The sequence below is a fragment of the Leptonotus elevatus genome, chromosome 12 (assembly GCF_054856555.1).
Source record: "Leptonotus elevatus isolate MCC_2025b chromosome 12, RoL_Lele_1.0, whole genome shotgun sequence".
Lineage (NCBI taxonomy): Eukaryota > Metazoa > Chordata > Actinopteri > Syngnathiformes > Syngnathidae > Leptonotus > Leptonotus elevatus.
The window spans coordinates 12464732-12485322 of NC_141250.1; the positions used below are offsets into that span (position 1 = coordinate 12464732).

At 38.4% G+C, this 20591-nt stretch overlaps 1 protein-coding gene across 2 annotated transcripts in view; it reads left to right on the plus strand.

Moving 5' to 3' along the window:
• LOC147164605 (glypican-6-like) overlaps positions 1-20591 on the plus strand; it is an 86060-nt gene that overhangs the window by 13206 nt on the left and 52263 nt on the right. For both annotated transcript variants that reach the window (XM_086090578.1, XM_086090579.1), the window contains exons 2-3: positions 12275-12433; positions 18245-18636. In XM_086090578.1, the coding sequence (XP_085946704.1) occupies positions 12275-12433; positions 18245-18636 (551 nt within the window). The remainder of the gene's footprint in view (positions 1-12274; positions 12434-18244; positions 18637-20591) is intronic.

The following is a 20591-nucleotide window of genomic DNA, read 5'->3' on the forward strand; positions in this document are numbered from 1 at the left end:
GGGGAGTGCTGGAACCTATCCCAGCTGGCTTCGGGCAGTAGGCGGGGTACACCCTGAACCGGTTGCCAGCGCTGGCCATCACATCTAACTTAAAAAAAAAGAAAGAAATTATCTTGCTCTTCCACCTGCTCTAGATGGGGATCGTCCAACAACAAGGCGCTCTTGCCAACGGACTTTCTAAGGGGAAGATGCATTTTTTAGGTCTACGGATAGCTAGCTAGCTAACTGCATAGATAGCCTTTATTGTCATTATACAAACAGATTTACAATTAAGTGCCTCTAAGTGTCTTTAAGTGCCGCATATATGTAAAATAGATTCCTAAAAATAAATATAAAATATAAGTTGAATGTAAAAATATTTTTTATTATTTGTTTATTTGTAGTTTTACACAATACAATTTTTCAAGTGGTAAAACCGAAACCGATGCGAGGAGAGCTGGCTAGCAGTGGATGGAGTGAATTTCCCCAGGCGGATAAAGTTAGAGTGTCAAAATGTTGCCATCCTGTCAGTTTTTGGCATGAACCCGGAGACTTATTTTGTTGCAGTTACTTTATAAATTTGATTGTTGCAGTCCTGTTGAAATTAATGGATTGAACACGCTCTCCTATTCAATGGAATTATAAACTGGAGCTTTTTTTGATTTTCATTGCATTAATTTAAAACTACAAGGTGGCTGCACCGCATGAATCATTTAGATCATCACGGTTGAACTATTTCTATCATAAAAATCAATTTTAATAAAAAGTCATCTCTTTAGCCTGAATGGTTTCGATACAGGAGGAATGATAATAATTAAAGCAGGTTTTTCCACAAAAAAATTAGACATTTGGTTTCTTGCAGGGACAGTAACATGAGGAAAATATGTGGCTAAGTGTGAGAAAGCTTGGTCTCAGCCACGTGTCTCAGATCCTTCAGCAGGATAAGTCTCCCCCCACAAAAAAACAAAAAACAAACAAACACTGATTTTGTTTATACGGTAGAAAACTACTATCTCAGTCACGCCCATGTAGATGGTCGACTTGTGCACATCAATCTCATGCACGGACCCCCGCGACTCAATTTGTGCTTCCGCAATGTCAAGCACTTCCACTGCCCTGATTTTAAGGGGAATGCGGGGAGCCGCTTCGATTGGCCAGGAGTCGGCTGCATTCTATTCCACAATGGCAAAGCGCCCTATTCTATCCGTGCTAATGCATTGGTCATTTTATGTATCAAACATATGTTGTCAATTATGTAATTTAGCTCCTTGTTAGAGAACATTCTTTAAAAGTTTAGAAAATATCAAATTAACTTCACCTGTAACAGTCACAGTGCATTTTAGGTTAATGCCGGCATTTCGCTCGAAATCAGTCAGTCAGACATGTCTGCTTTCCTCGAGACAAGGCCCTCCCTCAAAACGCCTCGTCGCTCCCGTCTATCTTAAGCCGCCGTCTTGTTAAACGCAATGTTTGCCCCTTGCATTCCGGAGGTTTGTTTTGAGGCGAGGGGAATGCGGCGTCCGAGCGGAGTGCTGACGAAAAGAAAGTCCTGGCACTGCGGTGAGGTTTCAGCGCTAATGAGGAAGCCGTTAAATGCTGAGTGAAAGGTAATAATCAGTAAAGTGCCACCGGCTGCTGCCCCGCAGTGCCATCGCCTCCGCTAAGTGGATGCAGAGCATGTTGGCATGCATGTCTAAGCAGTATGTGGACTGCAAAATCCATAACGGCCTCCTCCTCTTTGAGTCTATATTGTGTAGTAATCAACATAAAAAAAAAAAAAGCAGACATCACGTTTTTTATGCCGATCATCGTTCCTAAATGTGCTGAAGATCCATACACGCAATCTTAACCTTATTGATATCGGTAGGCCTTGCAGCAGTATATTGCTCATGAATATTCCATAGCCATTAGCATCCTGGTCGAGCACATTGTACATTTTATTTGTTTATTTGTCTTCTTGACTTTGATTTATACAAGGACCTGTGCTTGGTTTGTTGTTGTTTTCCTATTTTTGCCTCGTAAGAGATGATTTCTCTCCATATATGTGACCCCAGTGTCAGGTAATACTGTGACAATATTAGCGCTGCTGTGATAGTTTATGAAAAAAGCAAAACATTACTTTATTGTGTGCCTCGGATGACCTGCTGACTGCTAATCATAAAATATGTATGCACTCTATCCAATGGGAATAAAGAGTGAAGCCATCATACGGCCTCCAGCATTGGCACGCTGCTTAATTTGAACTACTTGGTGGTGATATTTTCTTATATAAATGTTGATCAGTTTGCGTGAAATGGCATATATAGAGATAGAGGTGGATTTTATTCTGCTTTCTGAATATGGATTGGTTCAAATTTGGATGTCAAGTTTTAGCAGAGAAAATATTTGAAATCATTTGTTGTGTTGAGTTTGACTGTTACTCCCTTTCTATAGGTAACATTTTAATTTAATATGAACCATTACTAAACACTGTTTTATCCCAAGGATGTGCAAGGTACATCACACTATAAAAATATAAATAATTTAAATATTTTTTATTAATAAATAAATAAAAGCATAATTTAGAAAAATACTTTTAATTATATAATTTATTGTGAAAATGATTGGCAGTGTATTACATGCTAATCAAAAGCAAACACCTGAGCTGAAAATGAGCTGTTTTGTCCAAAATATGGGTTGGGGGACATCAAAGCTCTTCTTAAGAAGGATAAATAATGACTAAACTGTTTCTGCTGAGCATTTAACAAAAAAAGTGACGTCAAGCACACCAACTATGGAGATGCTGTAAGCCTCTTCTAACTGACCCCTCCCACCAAAATAAATAAATAAATTACACTAACACTATTTGAATCCTCAATATGAGAGGCTTTTCAGAACAACCAACACCTAGCTACTAGGCTAATGAACGAAAAATCAACCAACCACCTAAAATGAATGCACAAACCTAATCCTTAATGTTAGGCAGGCTCTTCCTATAATTAATTAGCTAACAATTTGAACAAAAAGTTTAAAATACTGCTAACAACCAAAAGTATTGTACAGAGCTAAAATACATAAAAAATTATCGCAATCGTAAATATAAATGGTAAATAGACTGAACTAGCACTTTCTAAACAATATAAGTGAATTCGTCCTAACTCAATAGTCAAAAAGCTAAGCTAAGCAAACTAGCTAATGAACAAATGAGCCAACTAATGTTCGAGCAACAGGGTTATTATAGTTTTGGAATGTTTCATTTTAGTTAGTTTTTATTTAATTTTGAGTTTTGGTTTTTTAATTTAGTTTAAAAAAAAGTGTATTACTTGTGCGCAATATTTAAAAAAACAACGTCATCTGAAAGTGCTCTTCTATTGGCTGCTGCTCGATGACGTCACTTTTGTGTGACACACTTTCAAATGTCCTTATTCCAGTTAATATCAAAATAAATTATCCCCAAAGGCTCATGCATTAAATTGATTACCAAAGACTAAAACAAAGGACATTTTTGCTATAATTATAGTTAGTTTTAGTTAGTTTTGTAAACATAAAATGTAATTTTAGTTAGTTTTCGTTTTTTTTAAAGCATTTTCGTTTTTATTTTATTTCGTTAACGAAATTCTTTTTTGAATTTTTGTTTTAGTTTTTTCGTTAGTTTTAGTTAACTAAAACAACCTTGCCGAGCACCCAACCGAAACTAATAATGAACAAAACTAACTACTGAAATTTAGCCACCCAAATCCTAAATATGACGGCAGGCTCTCGCAATGTAGTTAGCATGCTAAATAGCTAGCCAATGAGCTAATGAACCAACCAACCGAAACAAATATCAAAACTAGTGACATTTTCTTCTCCTGGCAATACACATTTTAAAGATATGTTTTTATAATGAAACACCCACTCGTTGATTCCACAGCTTTTGTTTTAATCACCTACAGTGCATGTTGCTGTGGGATACATTGACATGGTAATAATAAATAAATAAATACTGACACATTTACTTGGTAGATGAAACCCTTTTTCGCTATATTGCTTTCCCCATCATGCCGACTCTCCCGAGGATAAAAAGAAGATTCCCATCCTACAAACGTACCGCTCTGCTTTCATTGTGGAATGTTTTATGTCGCCGGGAATTCATTTCCGTCTTGAATCTGTCCTTTTCTTATGCCCAAGGACAACCGCACACCCCTCTGTCTCTACCTGCAGCAGGCACCAGACAGTTATTTAAAGCACATCATGTCTTTCATTATGACTTGTGACATGACCCAAAATGTATTATAGTGTCACTGGAATTGATTTGATGCGAGTTTGAACTTGAGGAGGAAACTTGGCTATTCTGTACACATTGCCTCTGGAGACATTATTAAAAGTGGAAAGGGAAGAGTGTGTGGGAATGCATTGGCTTATGCATGCATATTGATGTTCATGGACATTATAATTCACTCTCATACAATTTATTTCACAATCTTATGATACCTTTTCCAAGTTTAAAAACAGGATTTCTGTTAAAATGTTTGGAGACATGTTATAGTATGAAAATAAATTAAATATTAGTGATTCCTCCAAAACACTTTAAAATCCAAAATTAAATTAAATAAACACACAGTTTAAATGCTAAACTGAAAGTCAATTAAGTTTTTGCTGTATGTAATTTGATCATGCAAAATGAAGTAGGTGATGATACAATATGTGCTGTAAGAGCTTTTATACATGCAATTTAGAGCCTGAATTATGTATAAATGGTTCAATGGCTGTAGCTCATCTGTAAAGACTTTTGGCGAGTTTTGGAGCAGGAGGGCCCCGGGTTCCAGTGCAGGTGTGCACAAAAATGTATATTTGGCAAGGAGTTGTTGAAGAGATGCTTGCTGGTTGTTGCCGAGGTGCCCTTGAGCCAAGTAGCGTCCCCACCTCCCAGGTCAAGTTGTGCAGCACTGTTTGCATGCCTCTTTCACTCTGAAGGCTCTATTTTCATGACCAGCACACGTCTGGTGCAAGGCGCTGTCTAAATCTATGCAGGGGCGGGCTAGATTTTGTTTGAGTATTTTTTTGCAGAGGCCCGCATCTTAACGAAATTGTGGGTGTGAAAACAGCCAACTTGATTGTAGTGAAACTGATATAATAGCTAGTTGAAGAAGCAATCCTTTGTCAAACTCCTTGTCAGTATGAAATAGGTTCTCCGTTCTTTATAATTAACCGCCAGCCAGTTAACACGATGAATGAATGAACGACCAATTGAAATTAACCTAAAAGTAACTATCCAAATTAGACAAGACAAATATGGACTGTGACTTCAATGGAGATGCTCTGAAATTGTGTCTGGGCGGCAGTATATAGCAGAGCACTTATTCTGTCCATCTCTCTGGCCAGATACACCACTGACTACTTTTCGAAGTCGGCGCCTTTTAATACCTCACAAATAGGACTAAGCATAATTGTGCTACTTATGGCACAATTAGAGATAAGTACATATAGCAACACGGCTGCGGTATCTTGATTTAGAATGCCTGCAGAAAAGCAGAATTGGATAACTACAAATGGATGGGAGGACAATATGATTGGTACCAAGCACATTGACAGATCACGTGAGAGAGTTTCTGAAATACTAATGTACGGGTAATTAGGGGAGAACAGATCTTTTCAATCCGTGTTAATATTTTTGAAATACCAGAAACTCAGCAATATGTTTGTCTTGCAGTACTCTTCCAAAATGTATAATGTGAAAAAATTGGCATTTATTTAAAGTGCAAAACACGCTGGTCTCCGCCATTTGAACACCTGTTGCCAACATCGCGTGTAGTCTGGCAGCGTGAGTTTACACATAATTGATTGCCAGCTATTTGGGATTTTAGTGAAGGATCGCAGCCTTAGTAAATCATGCACAACACGACCACCCAAAACAAACATAGTCTGTTAGAATGAGTATGCAATTTAGTGATCTTAGTTAATCAAGCCCCTAATGTTCATGCTCACTTTTGATTGACGCCGTCAGAGTTTGCTGCACTAATCATACTGAGAGCTGTTTCTAACATTTAGACTAATGAATAGAATAAAGAGGCAAATAGGGTTGACGGCGCATGAGATCACTGACATGCAAGTGACGCAAAGTAATTGCGACTCATGGTGGCAGTTTGTAAACACACTAAAAGTGACTCTGATTTCATGCCTAAACTGTTTTGCTGTAATTAAAATGAGTCAAAGCTCATTAGAAAGCTGAGCATGCTCTTGTTAGGCGCAGGCACGGCGATTGGCTCAATACAGGAAGGTTATGCGGGGATGCGCTTCAAGCGATCTTCTTCTGTCTGACTAATAAACACTGCTATTCATGTGAAATAATTCCCTCTGAGTGCCTTGCTCAGGGTCGTCGTCAGCTTCCGATGGGAATCAAACTTTCCATAACACCGCCCAAAACAGCCATTAGCACCGAAACAAATGCTGACTTTGCTGTCAAAGAAATTAAGCACAAAGCGCAACCCTGAATTCTTCCCAATGGGGTGAGAAAGTATGTACTAACAAGGAACTGTCCCAATGAAGGAAAGTAACCAAAAAGCTAAACAACTTGCAAAGAAGCAAAATAACTATAGCTAATGAATGACAAAATCAACCTTAAGCATTTCTTGACAATAATAATATGTGACAAACATGACATTCTGATTATTATTACATTTGTGAAATAAGGGTTATGAAGCTAAATCCAGCTGCTTTTATCCATCTCAGGGGGCGGCCATTTTGCCACTTGCTGTCGACTGAAGATAACATCACAGTTGCTCAAGGCTCAGGCAACAAGCAATCACAGCTCACCTGCTAGCTGAAGCCAAGCTGTGATTGGTTGTTACCTGAGACCTAAGCAACATCGATGTCATCTTCAGTCGACAGGAAGTGGCAAAATGGCCGCCCCCTGAGATGAATAAAAACAGCTTGATTTTGCTGCTTAACTCATATTCCACTCACGCAATATTAACCAGAATACCATATTTAGACCAGTGGGGAACATATTTTTGTAAAAATAAATACAAATAAGTTGACTTCCCTTTTAATCAAACTATCCTATTTAACAAAACCAACTAGCGTAACTAACAAATGTTGAAACGAAACCAGTGACACTAATAAAAAGAAAATACAATGGCAAGCATAACTTAAGTACGCTCGCATAGCAAACGTGGAACTAGCAAGACGACTGAACCAACTAAACAAACTAATGAACGCAAACTAAAGAGAGCAAACTAACAAACTAAACTTACTAACAATACTAACAAACAAAACTGTTCAACTTTTAACTGTTCATCAAACAGATGAGACTAACAAACTAAAAAAACAAACCAGCAATTCTGATTCAAAGAACAAATAAATAACAAACGAAAGCTAACAAAAATGACATTACGACTACAAGAAACTTACTAAAAACGATTAACAAAACAGACTAGCCAAACCAATGCATGACCAAAACTGTCTTAAGTCATTTGCTAGCAAAACTAACAAAACTAGCAACACTAGAAAAAACAAACAAAACAAAAAAATTAACTTTGCTGACAATTACTTTCAAAACTAATAAACAAATAAAACGAACTAACCTATGAACTGACAATGAGAATTAAAGTACAGATTGACAAACAAATGACGTTATATATAGCCAAACTAATGAATATGTGAAAGTAACAAGACTATCTTATAAACAAAACTCCATTCGTTTTCTATAGCGCTTGTCCTCTTTAGGGTCACAGGTACCCTGCAGCCTATCCTGGCTGACTTTGGAAGAGAGGTGGGGTGAACCCTGGAATGGCCACGACAGTCTCTTGCAGATGATCAATTGTAACTAACAAAACTAACAACGCTGTGCAGCAAAACTAATGAATGAGTTAAACAAAATGGAAAAAAGGGACTTTTGTCTTAGACATCCTTTATCAGGCCTATATAATTATGTCACTATGTGAACACTCGATCCTCCATCATAATCTGTAACAATATGGCAATGTAGTATGGCATGTTTGATAGAAATTGTAAGGGCTACTTCCAGACATTTTTTTTTTAATTTTTTATTTTTTTTTGGTACCTATTACTTTGGCCTTTGTAAGCACAAATGTTCCAGTTACTAAAGCTAAGTAACTCCCTTGCTGGTGCTTCAAGATGCGGCAAATAACAGCAGCTGCCCATTAGAGTCCAACATTAAGTTACATTTTTGTTGTTGCTTGCCATTTTCCCGCCACAAAGCACAAAGAGCTTTTGTTGGTTGGTTGCTCGGTAACCTCGGGTCTTTAACCCGAAGATAGGTATAAAGGCATGGCTTTAAGGTATTTAAAGTTGTTAAGATTCTGATTCAAGTGGTGTGGTGAACTACCGCAGCCAGCAGATTGAAATGTGTGTGTGTGTGTGCGGGGGGGGGGGGGGGGGGTGCTTACCATGTGTGTCATATAAGTGATGTGATCGTTCTGCTGAGTTAAAATGGAATACAGTACATTCATATTTTATACTGTTGAATCTTGCTTTGTTCCCGTGGGTAATGAGCTGTGATTTTGTCGATCATTTTCATAGCTCATTGACAATGTAGTTAAGCCAACTCTTTCATGTTTAGTGCATATGCACTTAGCTGGTACTTTATTAGATTTTTATGATTTTTCTTACCTGGATTGTGAAGGATTTATGTACTTAAAATGATGATTTCTATTTCATAGGCAATAAACTATGTCCAATAATAGTTTTCTCCATTTATTTTAAAAATGTTCAAACAAATGGGTGCACAAAATTCAAGAGGTGTTTTCTTTTAACGTTGAGAAATATTCAGATCTTCACTCCTCCATCTTGGCTATGTGATAAGTTGTCAGGCAGACAGATGATCCAGTGAGGCCACAGAGCTGTTTTAACCTTGAATAGGAAGGGCAGAGTACTCCACTGAGTGTTGGTGTCCCTTGAAAGCCCCTTCCCCATAAGCAGTTGATATATGACGGACTTAGTGATGTTATAGACCGCCTGAGCACAATGAAGGGATGTTATGTCAAGATGCTGCTTTCCTTTTTTTCCCCAACCACTACTGGACATAACTGATGAAAAGGTCGCGGTCGGTATTTGCTTTACAGTTGGCGAGAGCACCAAGATCATCCCTGAATCAATGTTCTTTATTCTTCTCGACTAAAATAGCTTTATGTTTACTTGCTTCTCATTCAGAAGAAATAAAGAATTTATAAGAAAAATATTGCATTTTTGCTGTCAAGTACTGTTGTAATCTTTTGAAAATCATTCATTTAAAACCTTGAAAACAGAATGCTGGTAACAGATGAATCTAAATCCAGTGTATCCACCTGGTGGAATAAAAATGTTAAGGCATTTAAATCCCAATGACTAAATATCAACATGTTGAAGCCTAATGCTAACAATGTGGTTTACACTTGCTTACACAAGCTACACATCCACCATACACTTGTTGTTGAAACTGCATGAAACCATCAACAGCAAATTCAAATCGACAATATGACCAATAAATCTATAGTTCCCACGCTGTTTTTTTCTTGATCTACTTTGAGCCGAGAGAAAACACTTGCTGTCTGTCTGAAGTCTGCCCTTAAAGTGGAATTGTCTGTACTGGAAAAAGTGAGGAGATTGTGAGTGATGCAGCAGTATGTATTGACACAGCAACACAAGGCTGTAGCTCACTTTAAGACGAGAAGCAGTCAATTGTATCTAGAAATGAAAAGATTGATGAAAACATTGGCCTTTTGGAATCTCTGCTGAGCGCTGCTTTGTGCAGTAGAACTATTGACAGTCATTAGTTACATGTCAATTCAACAATATTTATATTTAGCACAGTGACTGTCGCGGTTGCTTTTTCAAGAAATTATCCTTGTCAGACTAGTTTTAACGCAGTATACTTTTACTTTTATTAAAGTATGTGTTTTATTACCTTACATTGAGCTACTTTCCGCTGGCTTGTCTTCCCACCTCTGCCACATATCTAATTATCGAAATGCACAAAGCCGCAATGGCTGCATGAACACACACTGGTGGATTGAGTGTGAAAGGGAAAAGCTCCTCCAATTTGCCAGTTGGCCTGTGAATGAGATTTGGTCCTTGCTATCCGCTGTGCCCATTTTCAAAGGCCGCCATTCTGTCTCTGAAGCCAGGAAATTTGTGCGCCATCTTCGTCCCAAGCATTCAGTGTCGGGTCAAGGTGACACAGACCAGCAGGGAAAAAAAAGCTGACTTTCATGGGTAGTATGAAAGGTGCATGGTCAATTTAATGAAGAGACAGTCTTGTTCAGGTGCAAGCAGTCAGTTTGTAAGATTGAGATTTTGGAACTGATTTTGGCTTGTGGAAGGAACGGCCTGAATGTACTTTTGAACACAGATATTCTTCACTGTGAGGCCAACCTGCGAGCCATTATGGTTTTGTGAGCACAAATGTTAAGAAAATTGCTGTGGACAAAATAATTCTTGGCGTATGTGTTGAGGTCAACCAAATATGTCAATAAATCTACAATTATAGACCCTCAATTTTTCCCTGTGGATTTCTGTGGTCCAGTCAATGCTAGTGTAGTGTTTCACATGGTTGCTTGTTGTCCGGGGGATGAAGAGATGCCATGGACAGCAGGTTAAAAGAAGCTGAAAGAAACTTGTCAATGTAGATCGAGAGAAATAGATTCTGTAGGCAGTGCAAGTGTTCGTCAAGTTTGTAGATAGACCGAACTTCCCAAGATTTCTGTAGCTCTTTCTAAATCACTGCTTGGGGGAAGAGAATGATGTGCATCATTAACTTCTCCCCAACGTCATTAATTATGTAATGTGCAGCCGAATCTTCTAAAGGGGTGTAGCGTCTTCTATCCCACTGATTTGTCTTTGACTTAACTTTAACTGGTGGCATCAACAATGCAATTCATTCTCAGCCCCACAATGATGGTGAAGTGCAAGATTGTACATACTGTCGCACTACTACTCACTGTGCTACCTCAGTGCCAGCAGCTAAGTGCCACTTAGGGAACTTTGTCTTCTCTGTAATTTATTTTTTTATGTATGCCTCCATTCTTTAGAATACATTTTAGCTTTGGTTATGTTGTCAAATGTAGTGACGAGCCATCATGTTGTACTGAGGATTATTCCTGGAAATAATGTGCAAGAGAGAAAAGGCTTTCTAGGCTTCTCCGTGCCACATGCCAAGTATGTCAATGTAAATCTTAGTGGTCAATTTAGCTCAAGTACATTCAGACAGAAAAGACGACAGCCATGGGAAAAGTTGGCCAATAAAGAAGTTCCAGTGCTTTTGTAGTGGTGGGACCTCAAATTAAGATGTATGTAATACACTAGAGGCTTCACATTCTATCATTTAAAAAAAATAACCCGTTCAATCACATTTTGGTGGAAAAATGAACATATATGTGAACTTCCTCTGTAAAAAAATAAAATAAAAAATCCATCAATCCATTTGTCCATGGGCATGAGGTGAGGTACTCCCCGGACTGGTCACCAAGCAATCAGGGGCCAGGGCATATGAAAACAGAGACAGACTTACCAGGTCTGTTAGGCAAACACAATTAATTGCTTTCTTGGGGCCCCTAAACATCACATGAAAACAGATGAATAAAGTTTGCAATTTCACAAGAGTCAAATTCCTTTGTTCCATTTGGCCATGTTCTAGCTTTTAGAGGACTTTTCTTGTGTGTGTGTGAAAACTTCAAAATTACCGCAAAGCATATTTGTTTTCCTGAGACAAACTTGCCTTCCGTGCTCCTTACAACATTTTTCGCATTAAGCTTAAAGTGCTTCAGCTATAACCAGTCAAGTCTTTATTGCACTATTTTTACACAACCATGCTTTTCTCCACACTTCCGTCAGGCAATTTTCACAAAATTAAATTTCTACCCAGCACACAAAGCAATGCAGCCTTCGTCATGTTGTTAACTTCACTCTAAGGTGTTGTGCTATGCTGACGTCAGTCAATGTGTCTTGTGCGTCAGTAGAATTGTGGCAACGAGAACTGCTTTATGTTGCTTGGATTGCAGAAAGGGAAAAGCACGATTAATCTTATCTTATTAGTGAATCAAAAATAATGAATTAAAGTTGTTTCCTAAATTTTCAAAGGGATCAGAGTAGCTACATGCTAGCATCTCTAAGTTCCTCATAAGTTCCACGAAAGCCCTTTTATTCAAACCCAGATCTTATTTTATCATTATTATTTTTAAGTTCACTATAGAAAAGATAATTTTGTGTTTTAAAAAAAGAAATCAAAAGAAAAAAATCTGTAGTATGCTTCTATGCTAATTTTCATCATCTACTGTATGTATGCTAACCTTCATCAACAACTGTGTTTTAACATAACATTTGGTGTTTCTTTTCACAGGCGAACATCTGCGAGTATGTTCACAAGGGAACACATGTTGCACCCAAGAAATGGAGGACGCCTTTGGCCAGCGCAGCAAACAAGAATTTAGTGATCTGGTTGACGAGATGAGTCATACCTTGAGGAGCATGTTTGTGTCCAGACATCAGAAGTTTGATGGTAAGTCATCTGTGAATGTTGGTAAAGGTGGCATTTCATCGAGCGGTGAATGCTTGCGAAGGTAGTAAATGTTAGATTCGTCTTTTATGACGACTGTTGGCGAAAACCAGGTGGTTGCCTCTGTTGTTAGCGTCATTTAGCGAGTTTTAGCCATGCTTACACACAACATGCGACGGTTTGGGAAAGTGTGTGCAAAAGACAGATGGTGACTTTTAGCCACTATTTGGAACAATATTGCGAAGATTAGCTAACTATTTGCCACCACTTTGCCACTGTTTGGAAATCTGGGACCGTTTGCAGCTCCTGGAGTATCCAATCTATGGACCCGACCCAATGAAAAGGTGTAGGTTAATTTTATTTATATTCATTTTAATAGGAAACATTTCTTTGGTTCATAAACATGTTGATTTGTAAGCAGAACTTGTGTTGTTTATCAGAAGCTAACTCTGTTAGCTGATGCTAATCTGTGTTTCCTATAAAATTTAATGCAGCTCTGCTAACCTTTTGGTGTTAACATGATGGCAATGGCCTCACCCCAATAGTGGCAGATTCTCCGATACGTAGTAACAAAACAACAAAAATAAGTACATAAAACAGTAGTATAGTGGAGGGTAACTGAATAACCTACTTTGAACACAAAATAGCAGGCAACCATTATTATTTCCAGTATTACAAATGTTCTTAGGCAATTTAGAGCTGGCTATGAAAATGTGTAGATTAATTCTATTTCCATTCATTTTAATAGGAAACATTTCTTTGGTTCATAAACATGTTTGTTTGTGAGCAGAACTTGTGTTGTTTATCAGAAGTTAACTCTGTTAGTTGATGCTAATCTGTGTTTCCTATAAAACTTAATGCAGCTCTGCTAATTAATTAAGTTCCAGTAGACTGACATGTTATCGCTCTGCAATATTGTATGTTAAAACCTTTTTTTCTTTTAAATTGACAAACAAAAAGGAAAATGAAAAGACTGTTGCTGTTAATTTGATAAAAGGTGAACCATTTTGTAGCTCTTCACTCTATGCCGCCTCTGCCCCCCTTATGGATAAGAAGGCCTTGTTAATATGCAAACGTGCGTAGTAGCCTTCCTTTTGTCGGATTAAACAAAACACGGCTCCTTGCTCAGCAGATTGACAAGAGCAGCCCAGAGCCAAACTTTGCATTATTAAGCTTTGTTTCATGGTCTTGTGTGCCGTGCTGTGAGATGGAGCCCCCACAGCGGCTGCCTTGACCACTTGGGCTGATGTTACATGAGGGGGGGGTGTCTCATTACCCAAAGCTGACTCAGTCTTACCTCTTTACCTCACCACCATTGTCGGCTCCTCAATAGAGTCAGCTCCTCTTAATGAGATATAATAATCTCTCCCGCTCTCGACATGAGACTGTGTGGGAAGAGTTGTCTTATCACCTCACATGCAGAGGTGAAAAGTCTGGGGGGGACTGGTGGGAGGAATCGCCACCTGTCTTTTTGATGTTTAAGGTGATTTCAATGGCGCGCCCAGTGGATTACAGCATATAAAACTTTAATTTCTTATTAAAGTTGTGCCTATTAAGTTTTAATTCCCGGTTGACTTTGGAGCTCTTGAGGTTTCCTTGGTAACAGCAAGTACAGTTTTAAAAACGATACCTCACGCTCGAGCTGAGCATTTGCTTGACGAGACGTCCAATAAAAGCTTCTTTTGTGTTTATAGCAGATGTCAGAAAAAAAACATGCCTTTATAAACAGTTATATAGATGTTTTTTGTTTTGTTTTGTTTTTCAGAAATGTGGTTTCACGGTTATCTCAAGGTGTCAAACCATTCAAACAGTCACGTGGAGCTTTCTATAAAATACTAATGAAACACAAATTGATAAATAAGTAACAGACTCAATCTTGTTCCTTGCAGGCATTTCACACGTGTTGGATCGATGGTTCTTGAAGGGGGGGGACTATTGTAGAGTTTAACTTTAAAGGTGCATTGTGCCGTTTAAAAAGGTAATGTTAAAGCGTTTTCTATATCACGCATGCTCCACCAATGCCCAGATGAGTACGAAGAGTCCTGACAGTTTTACTCTGACTGCACCTATCAGCTTTAATCTTCCCTTTGTAGTGGAGTGTGCGGACCCTGCACAGTTTCTTTGGGGAGGGGAGTGGTGGAGTTTTTGTTACGTCATTTGAAGCCATGCCTTCCTTTGTCAACTGTGGCCGTCGCTTTAAGATCGTACACGTACTCGCACGCGCATCACCATGAACGAGCCTGACACAGATGTTGCAGTTATACTTTGGGCCAGAGGTAGCAGTCATGAGTAAAAAAGTGACAGACTGCACAGAGATCTGCACAAAGATCCTTTAATTACAATTTCCTCCAGTGTTAATTTCAAATAGAAATTTGCTAATCTGATAATCCCATGTCACCAAATCAGCGTTTCACAGTATTTATTGAGCCATTACATCAGACAAATCTCAGACAAAACTGTCTTGTTTCAATTTACTCAAAAACTAAACTGAATTATTCAAAGTAAAATCTAGGCCTGTTCAATTGCAGGAAGACATTACATATTCTATTGTAGATTTATTTGTAATTAATGACTAATAATCTTTGGGCAAATTAAGTGAAAGTAGATGATTTCCCGCAACACCCCGGGAATTATTGGACCAAGCAATGTAGTGGTTTACCAGTGCAATTTAATACAAGTGTCAATATTGTATTCTTTTAAAATTATTAAAATAATAATAATAATAATCAAATACTATTGAATTACAGAAGCTTGATAATGTCATAGTGCTGGAGTGACGTCCGCTTCTTTCATCCAGGAATGTACACTTCCTCTCACTCTCCTCAGGACATCATTCCGGGAAGCACATGAATAAATAAGTGTCTTATATATTTTGATCCGTTGCTGCCAATGTATAGTGACTGTCACAAGGAGGGAAGGGAAGACATCGGCCGCACAGTTTCCTCTTGGGGTTTGCTGCCATTCTCCATAATTTCATCAGTAACAAAGCAGATTCTATTTTGAAGTTTCATCTTTTCGCCTTTGTGCCGTATTGATTATTACATCTCTGCCATTCGTCGAATTAGAGCGTTTGAAAATGAATGTGATTGTCAGGATAGAAGAAAAGCAGTATAAGTGGACGCGGGGCATTCACTGCTGGAGATACCAGAGGAAAGTGTAAATCTAGATGCTGCATTATTTATTAAGCTTGTGCATTTGTGAGTTCATGCATTTTTCTGCTAAGCAGCGAAGGTGCAAGCGAGATGAGCGTCCATGTTGGTGCCAAACACGCTATCTATTAGATCATGTAGATGCTCCTTAACATTGAATTAACACCTGGCGTTGGAGTCCCACCTACACAGAGTTATGTTTTCTTCTTGAAGGAGATTTTTAATGAGCATATCTATAGCTGGTGATAGAGCTGATCTCTTTTTTTTCCCTCTAACCCATAATTTCACCTCTAAGTGTGAAAACAATTGTTGCAAAAACGGATTTCCAACATTTTCAGCAAACTGAACTGTCAGGACTGTGTTGTGTCTTTAATAATAACATAAACTACTGTGAGATACTGCAGAGACGTCTTGATTTGACACAATGTACAATAAACCCAAAATGAATTTTGACAGATGGGATCTGGACAATACAGACGGTAAACATTCAACTTATTGCTTTCCAAAAATAAGGCTTCATGTGGTGCCCTTGTTTGTGCGACTCCAAAGATAAACGACGCTTGAAAAGTTTAGGTTCAAACTGAAATCATCTTCCATCTCAGTAGAATGGAAGGTGAGCCTATCCCGGCTGATTTTGGGCGAGAGACAGGATACACCCTGGCGCATCATCAGTTCTCCACTTTCGTTTTGAGATTTGGCCTACACAGTTAGTTGAATTACCGTGTTCACAAGTAGCCATTGTCAACCTTGTCAATATTTTCAAAGTGCTAAAATGGTTGTCATTGTAAGTAACAGTGCATGCTTAACAAATATAAAAACGGTGCTTGAGCTGGCTACCAATATGCTTGACAGTTTCATAATTCATAAAAAGTAAAGTATGCATGCACCAAATGAATGGATCCGCACACTAAGTGACAAGTGTCAATTGATGAAGTGCTGCCTCCAAGAGTGAAAATACAATCAATGCTTCTACTTACTATATGGGGGCACGTGTGTGTTTTTTTGTTTTTTTACCCAGGTTTCAACAAGTAGCTCACCAATAGCTCCACCCAGAGTCGCCATGGTAACAAAAGACATTCTTGTCAGATTCAGTTTATTGTCATTACAACAAGTGCAACAAAACAGTAAAGTGCAGACCATTCAGTGCAAAGACAAAAATAAAGGATTTTGAAACTATCATAATAAAAAATAATTAATATAAATAGATAAAAAAAACAGAGAAACAAAAACAAGATCATAATCAGAATTAAAATTGGAATTAAAAAAGGCACGTTATGGAACACAGACTGTGTTGGCTCACACTCACACTTGGGGCTTTTCTACCGCTGGAACTTTTGGAGAACTTGGTCAAATTCAGTTTGCGCGTTTTTCCACCAACAACAATTTCCGCGGTAATTAAATTCCCCAGGGGGCATCCGAGTACTATCTCAGCAGCAGGGTCTTGCTGAGCCAGGCTGGAACTTTGAGGGGGCGGGCTGCACTTATGGAGGACCAAAACTGTCAAAATTGAAAATAAATGACTAAATAAATGACTAAAAGTGAAAATAAAAACGGATATAAAAATATAATTCAAAAATGTAATTTAAAAAATGTATATAAATGGAAAAAAAAAATATATATATATATATATATATATATATATATATATATATATATATATATATATATATATATATATATATATACATACATATATGCATAAATAAATAAAAATATATTTTTTTTAAACGAGATTAAAAAAATAGATATATAAAAATAGTCAAAATAAATACAAAAATAAATATATAAATAGTATTAAATATCAATCAATAATTAAAAACGCTCTGCTCTCACATTTATTTATTTCATGTTGCAGACGCTCTGCCAGGATGAAATGTTATTGAAATGAGGGGGCGGTCCTAAGCGCGTCTTGGGTTGGACTCCGCCGTTGCAAACTACCTTTCATTGGTCTAGTGAGCGGCTCGGTGAACAAAGGAAGTCTTGCTGGCTTACTTTGTTCACCGAGAGCTCCAGCAATGGACGACTACCACCCAAGACACACTTAAGACCGCCCCCCTCATTTGAATAACATTTTTGAATTATATTTTTTATATCCGTTTTTATTTTTACTTTTAGTCATTTGTTTAGTTATTTAGTCATTTATTTATTTTGAATTTTGGCAGTTTTGATCCTCCATATGCACTGACCAAGGCTGATTGGATGTTTAATTTCGGGGTGGTGTTGTTTTTACATCGACTGGGCTCATCAAACTCATACGTTATCAAACTCATTTGAATTAATTACTGAGAACTCTAAGACGCTGTGGAAACACAAATTCTAAATTCTAACTCCTGTTACCTAGAACTCAGAGATCCTGGGCTTGTTGGTGGAAAAGCAGCTACTAACTCACTAATTGGCTAGGTGTGGCTTTTGAGCAGATTGGGTTACTTTTACCCAAGATTGAGTTAATTATTTTTGAAGCTGCAGATTAAGTTGAAGACTGAACTTGGAGTGCACGCCCTGCAGTAGAGTGAGGGCGGGATGAGCACTGGCTCATTTGCATGAGACAGGACCGCCCCCTCAAAACAGGCAGTGAGCTCAAAGAAAGGATGAAAAGTGTGCAGGAACTGCCCAGTGGGTGAAATTTACACCAACAAAGTTATTCATGATCGCATTTCCTTTACAGAATTCTTCTTGGAGCTGCTGGACAACACCGAGAGGTCCCTGAACGAGATGTTCAAGCGGACATACGGCAAGCCTTACATGCAGAACGCCGAGGTTTTCGAGAACCTCTTCGCCGAGCTCAAGCGCTACTACACGGGGGGCAACGTCAACCTGGAGGAAATGCTCAACGACTTTTGGTCGCGGCTGCTGGAGCGCATGTTCACGCTACTGAACTCCCAGTACGTCATCACCGAAGACTACTTGGAGTGCGTCAGCAAGTACACGGATCAGCTCAAGCCCTTTGGAGACGTGCCCAGGAAGCTGAAGGGCCAGGTCACCCGGGCGTTCATCGCTGCTCGCACTTTCGTCCAAGGACTCTCCGTCGGCCGCGAGGTGGCTCAGAGAGTCTCGAAGGTAAAGTAAAGAAAGCCTAAGAATCAACAACTCTTTTTTTTTTTTTGTGCAACTTCTGCAGATTTTAACACGCCTGAGGTCATGTTTGCTGTTTGTGTAGCGAACTGACATTCCTCTACTGTTTCGCTGTAAACAACTTCCTCCTTACGCTGAATAATTTTTGTGTGGGTCTGCAAACATCTTAACTTGTTCGGATGTTGTTTTCAGGAGGTGACATGAAAAGGTAAACCAAGAAATGGCCAGTGTTGTTTGCAAAGTTTTCCCACAGCATCTACCCACCATAATTAAGCTGTATGTCCTTAATATTCTGTTTGATGTAACACACTGATTTAATGTCTCTCCTGCTTCTATACCGTACTGCCTCAGGAGTGTTTGCACTTTTGATCATATACAGGGTGAGATTAAAGGAAAAGGCACAGGGCTAAATCTTGGATTAATTTACAGCAAGTGTCACCCTCCAAATGCGCGAACATATAACTCCTGTGTGTTAATTTGTCAGGTTTTACAAAAAGTGTGAGCAGACGACTTTCAGCTAAACCAGAAAGAAGTGACGACTGTTGACCAAGTAAAAGCAAGAATGTTTTTCTTTGCACATCCTACAACACAAACCTACACCTGTTATGGCACTCAAAGCGCTTCACTCTGATTTCACATTCACCTGCTGCATGAGAAGCGACTGGGGGTACAGTATCTTGCTCAAGGGCGAGGACATGGTCACAAAGGATCAAACCCAAAACCTCTGGGTTGGGAGACAACCACTCTACCACTGAGCCATGCCGCTCGCCAGTTGTGGGTGATGTAATTCTAAAGCGTACCACTAGGATCTCATATGAACAAAATTTTCAAGGCAAATGCACGTGCAGTAACAATCATTCACAATGATTTGGAATTGAACTCATGCAAGAAAACTACAAAATTATCACTAACCAGATTATTGATTTTAACTCACTCAAACCCCAAAAAGTGTAAAAACATTTGTTTAATACTTTTACTCCTAAAAACAAGTTTACATGTTTTTTTGTAATGTTTTTATATATTTTTTTTTTATGCGAGAGCATACAGAATGCTTTGGTGCAGCTTCTGACCCGAAGCAATGGTAGTTATTACAAAAAACGGCCAGCGGATGGCAGCAGAGTATAAGAGATCAGCCAGGGCCATGTTGCAACTAGCTCTTTTTGTCAGTGTTTTTACCAGTAATGTGAATATTGATTAAACTTAGCTATATTCTAATGCTAATTGCTGCAAAACGGAAACAGATACAAATATATTTTTTTTTCGTGATGAAAGAAGAGATTCTAATCTGTCTTTTGGTATGTTCCATGTTTTTATAGCAATAGAACACAATATTCTGTGGGCCTTGCAAAATCAGTCAATATGCAGTGAAGGGGGTTGCTTAGGTGAAAATGGCTGGGAGTGAATGAGTTAAGGGTTTAAAGTCATAAGTGTACTTGTTTGCTATAACACAACAAAAACAAAAAAAAGTCTTACAAACATACACACAGAAGAACATCTAAGATGAGCAGGCAAACTGTTCTATAATTTATAACTGACTGTCCTTTCAGCAGATTTTCTCAAAGCACATTGAGGATTCCCCCTTTGGGCAAGAGACGTGATTGTGGAATTAAAACATACTGTGGAGTCAGAACAGTGAGCGCCTTGTAAACTAAAAGGCGGATTTTGTTAACTGAAACCAACAATCAGCTAGACTGTAATTATCTGGTTAGAATTCCAATGAATTATGACTCATCATTAGCATCATGACGTGTTAACAAACCCTTTTGGGAAAAAAAAAATCAAATTTTGGAAAATGATCTGTTCCATATTACAGTTTAATGTTGTTAACATCCACAAGCAACTGTTCAAATAAAAATAAAAAATAGAAATATTAAAAACTGATGAGGACCGAGGATGGAGCCCTGAGGAACCACGTCATCCATTTTAAAGATTTTTTGGCA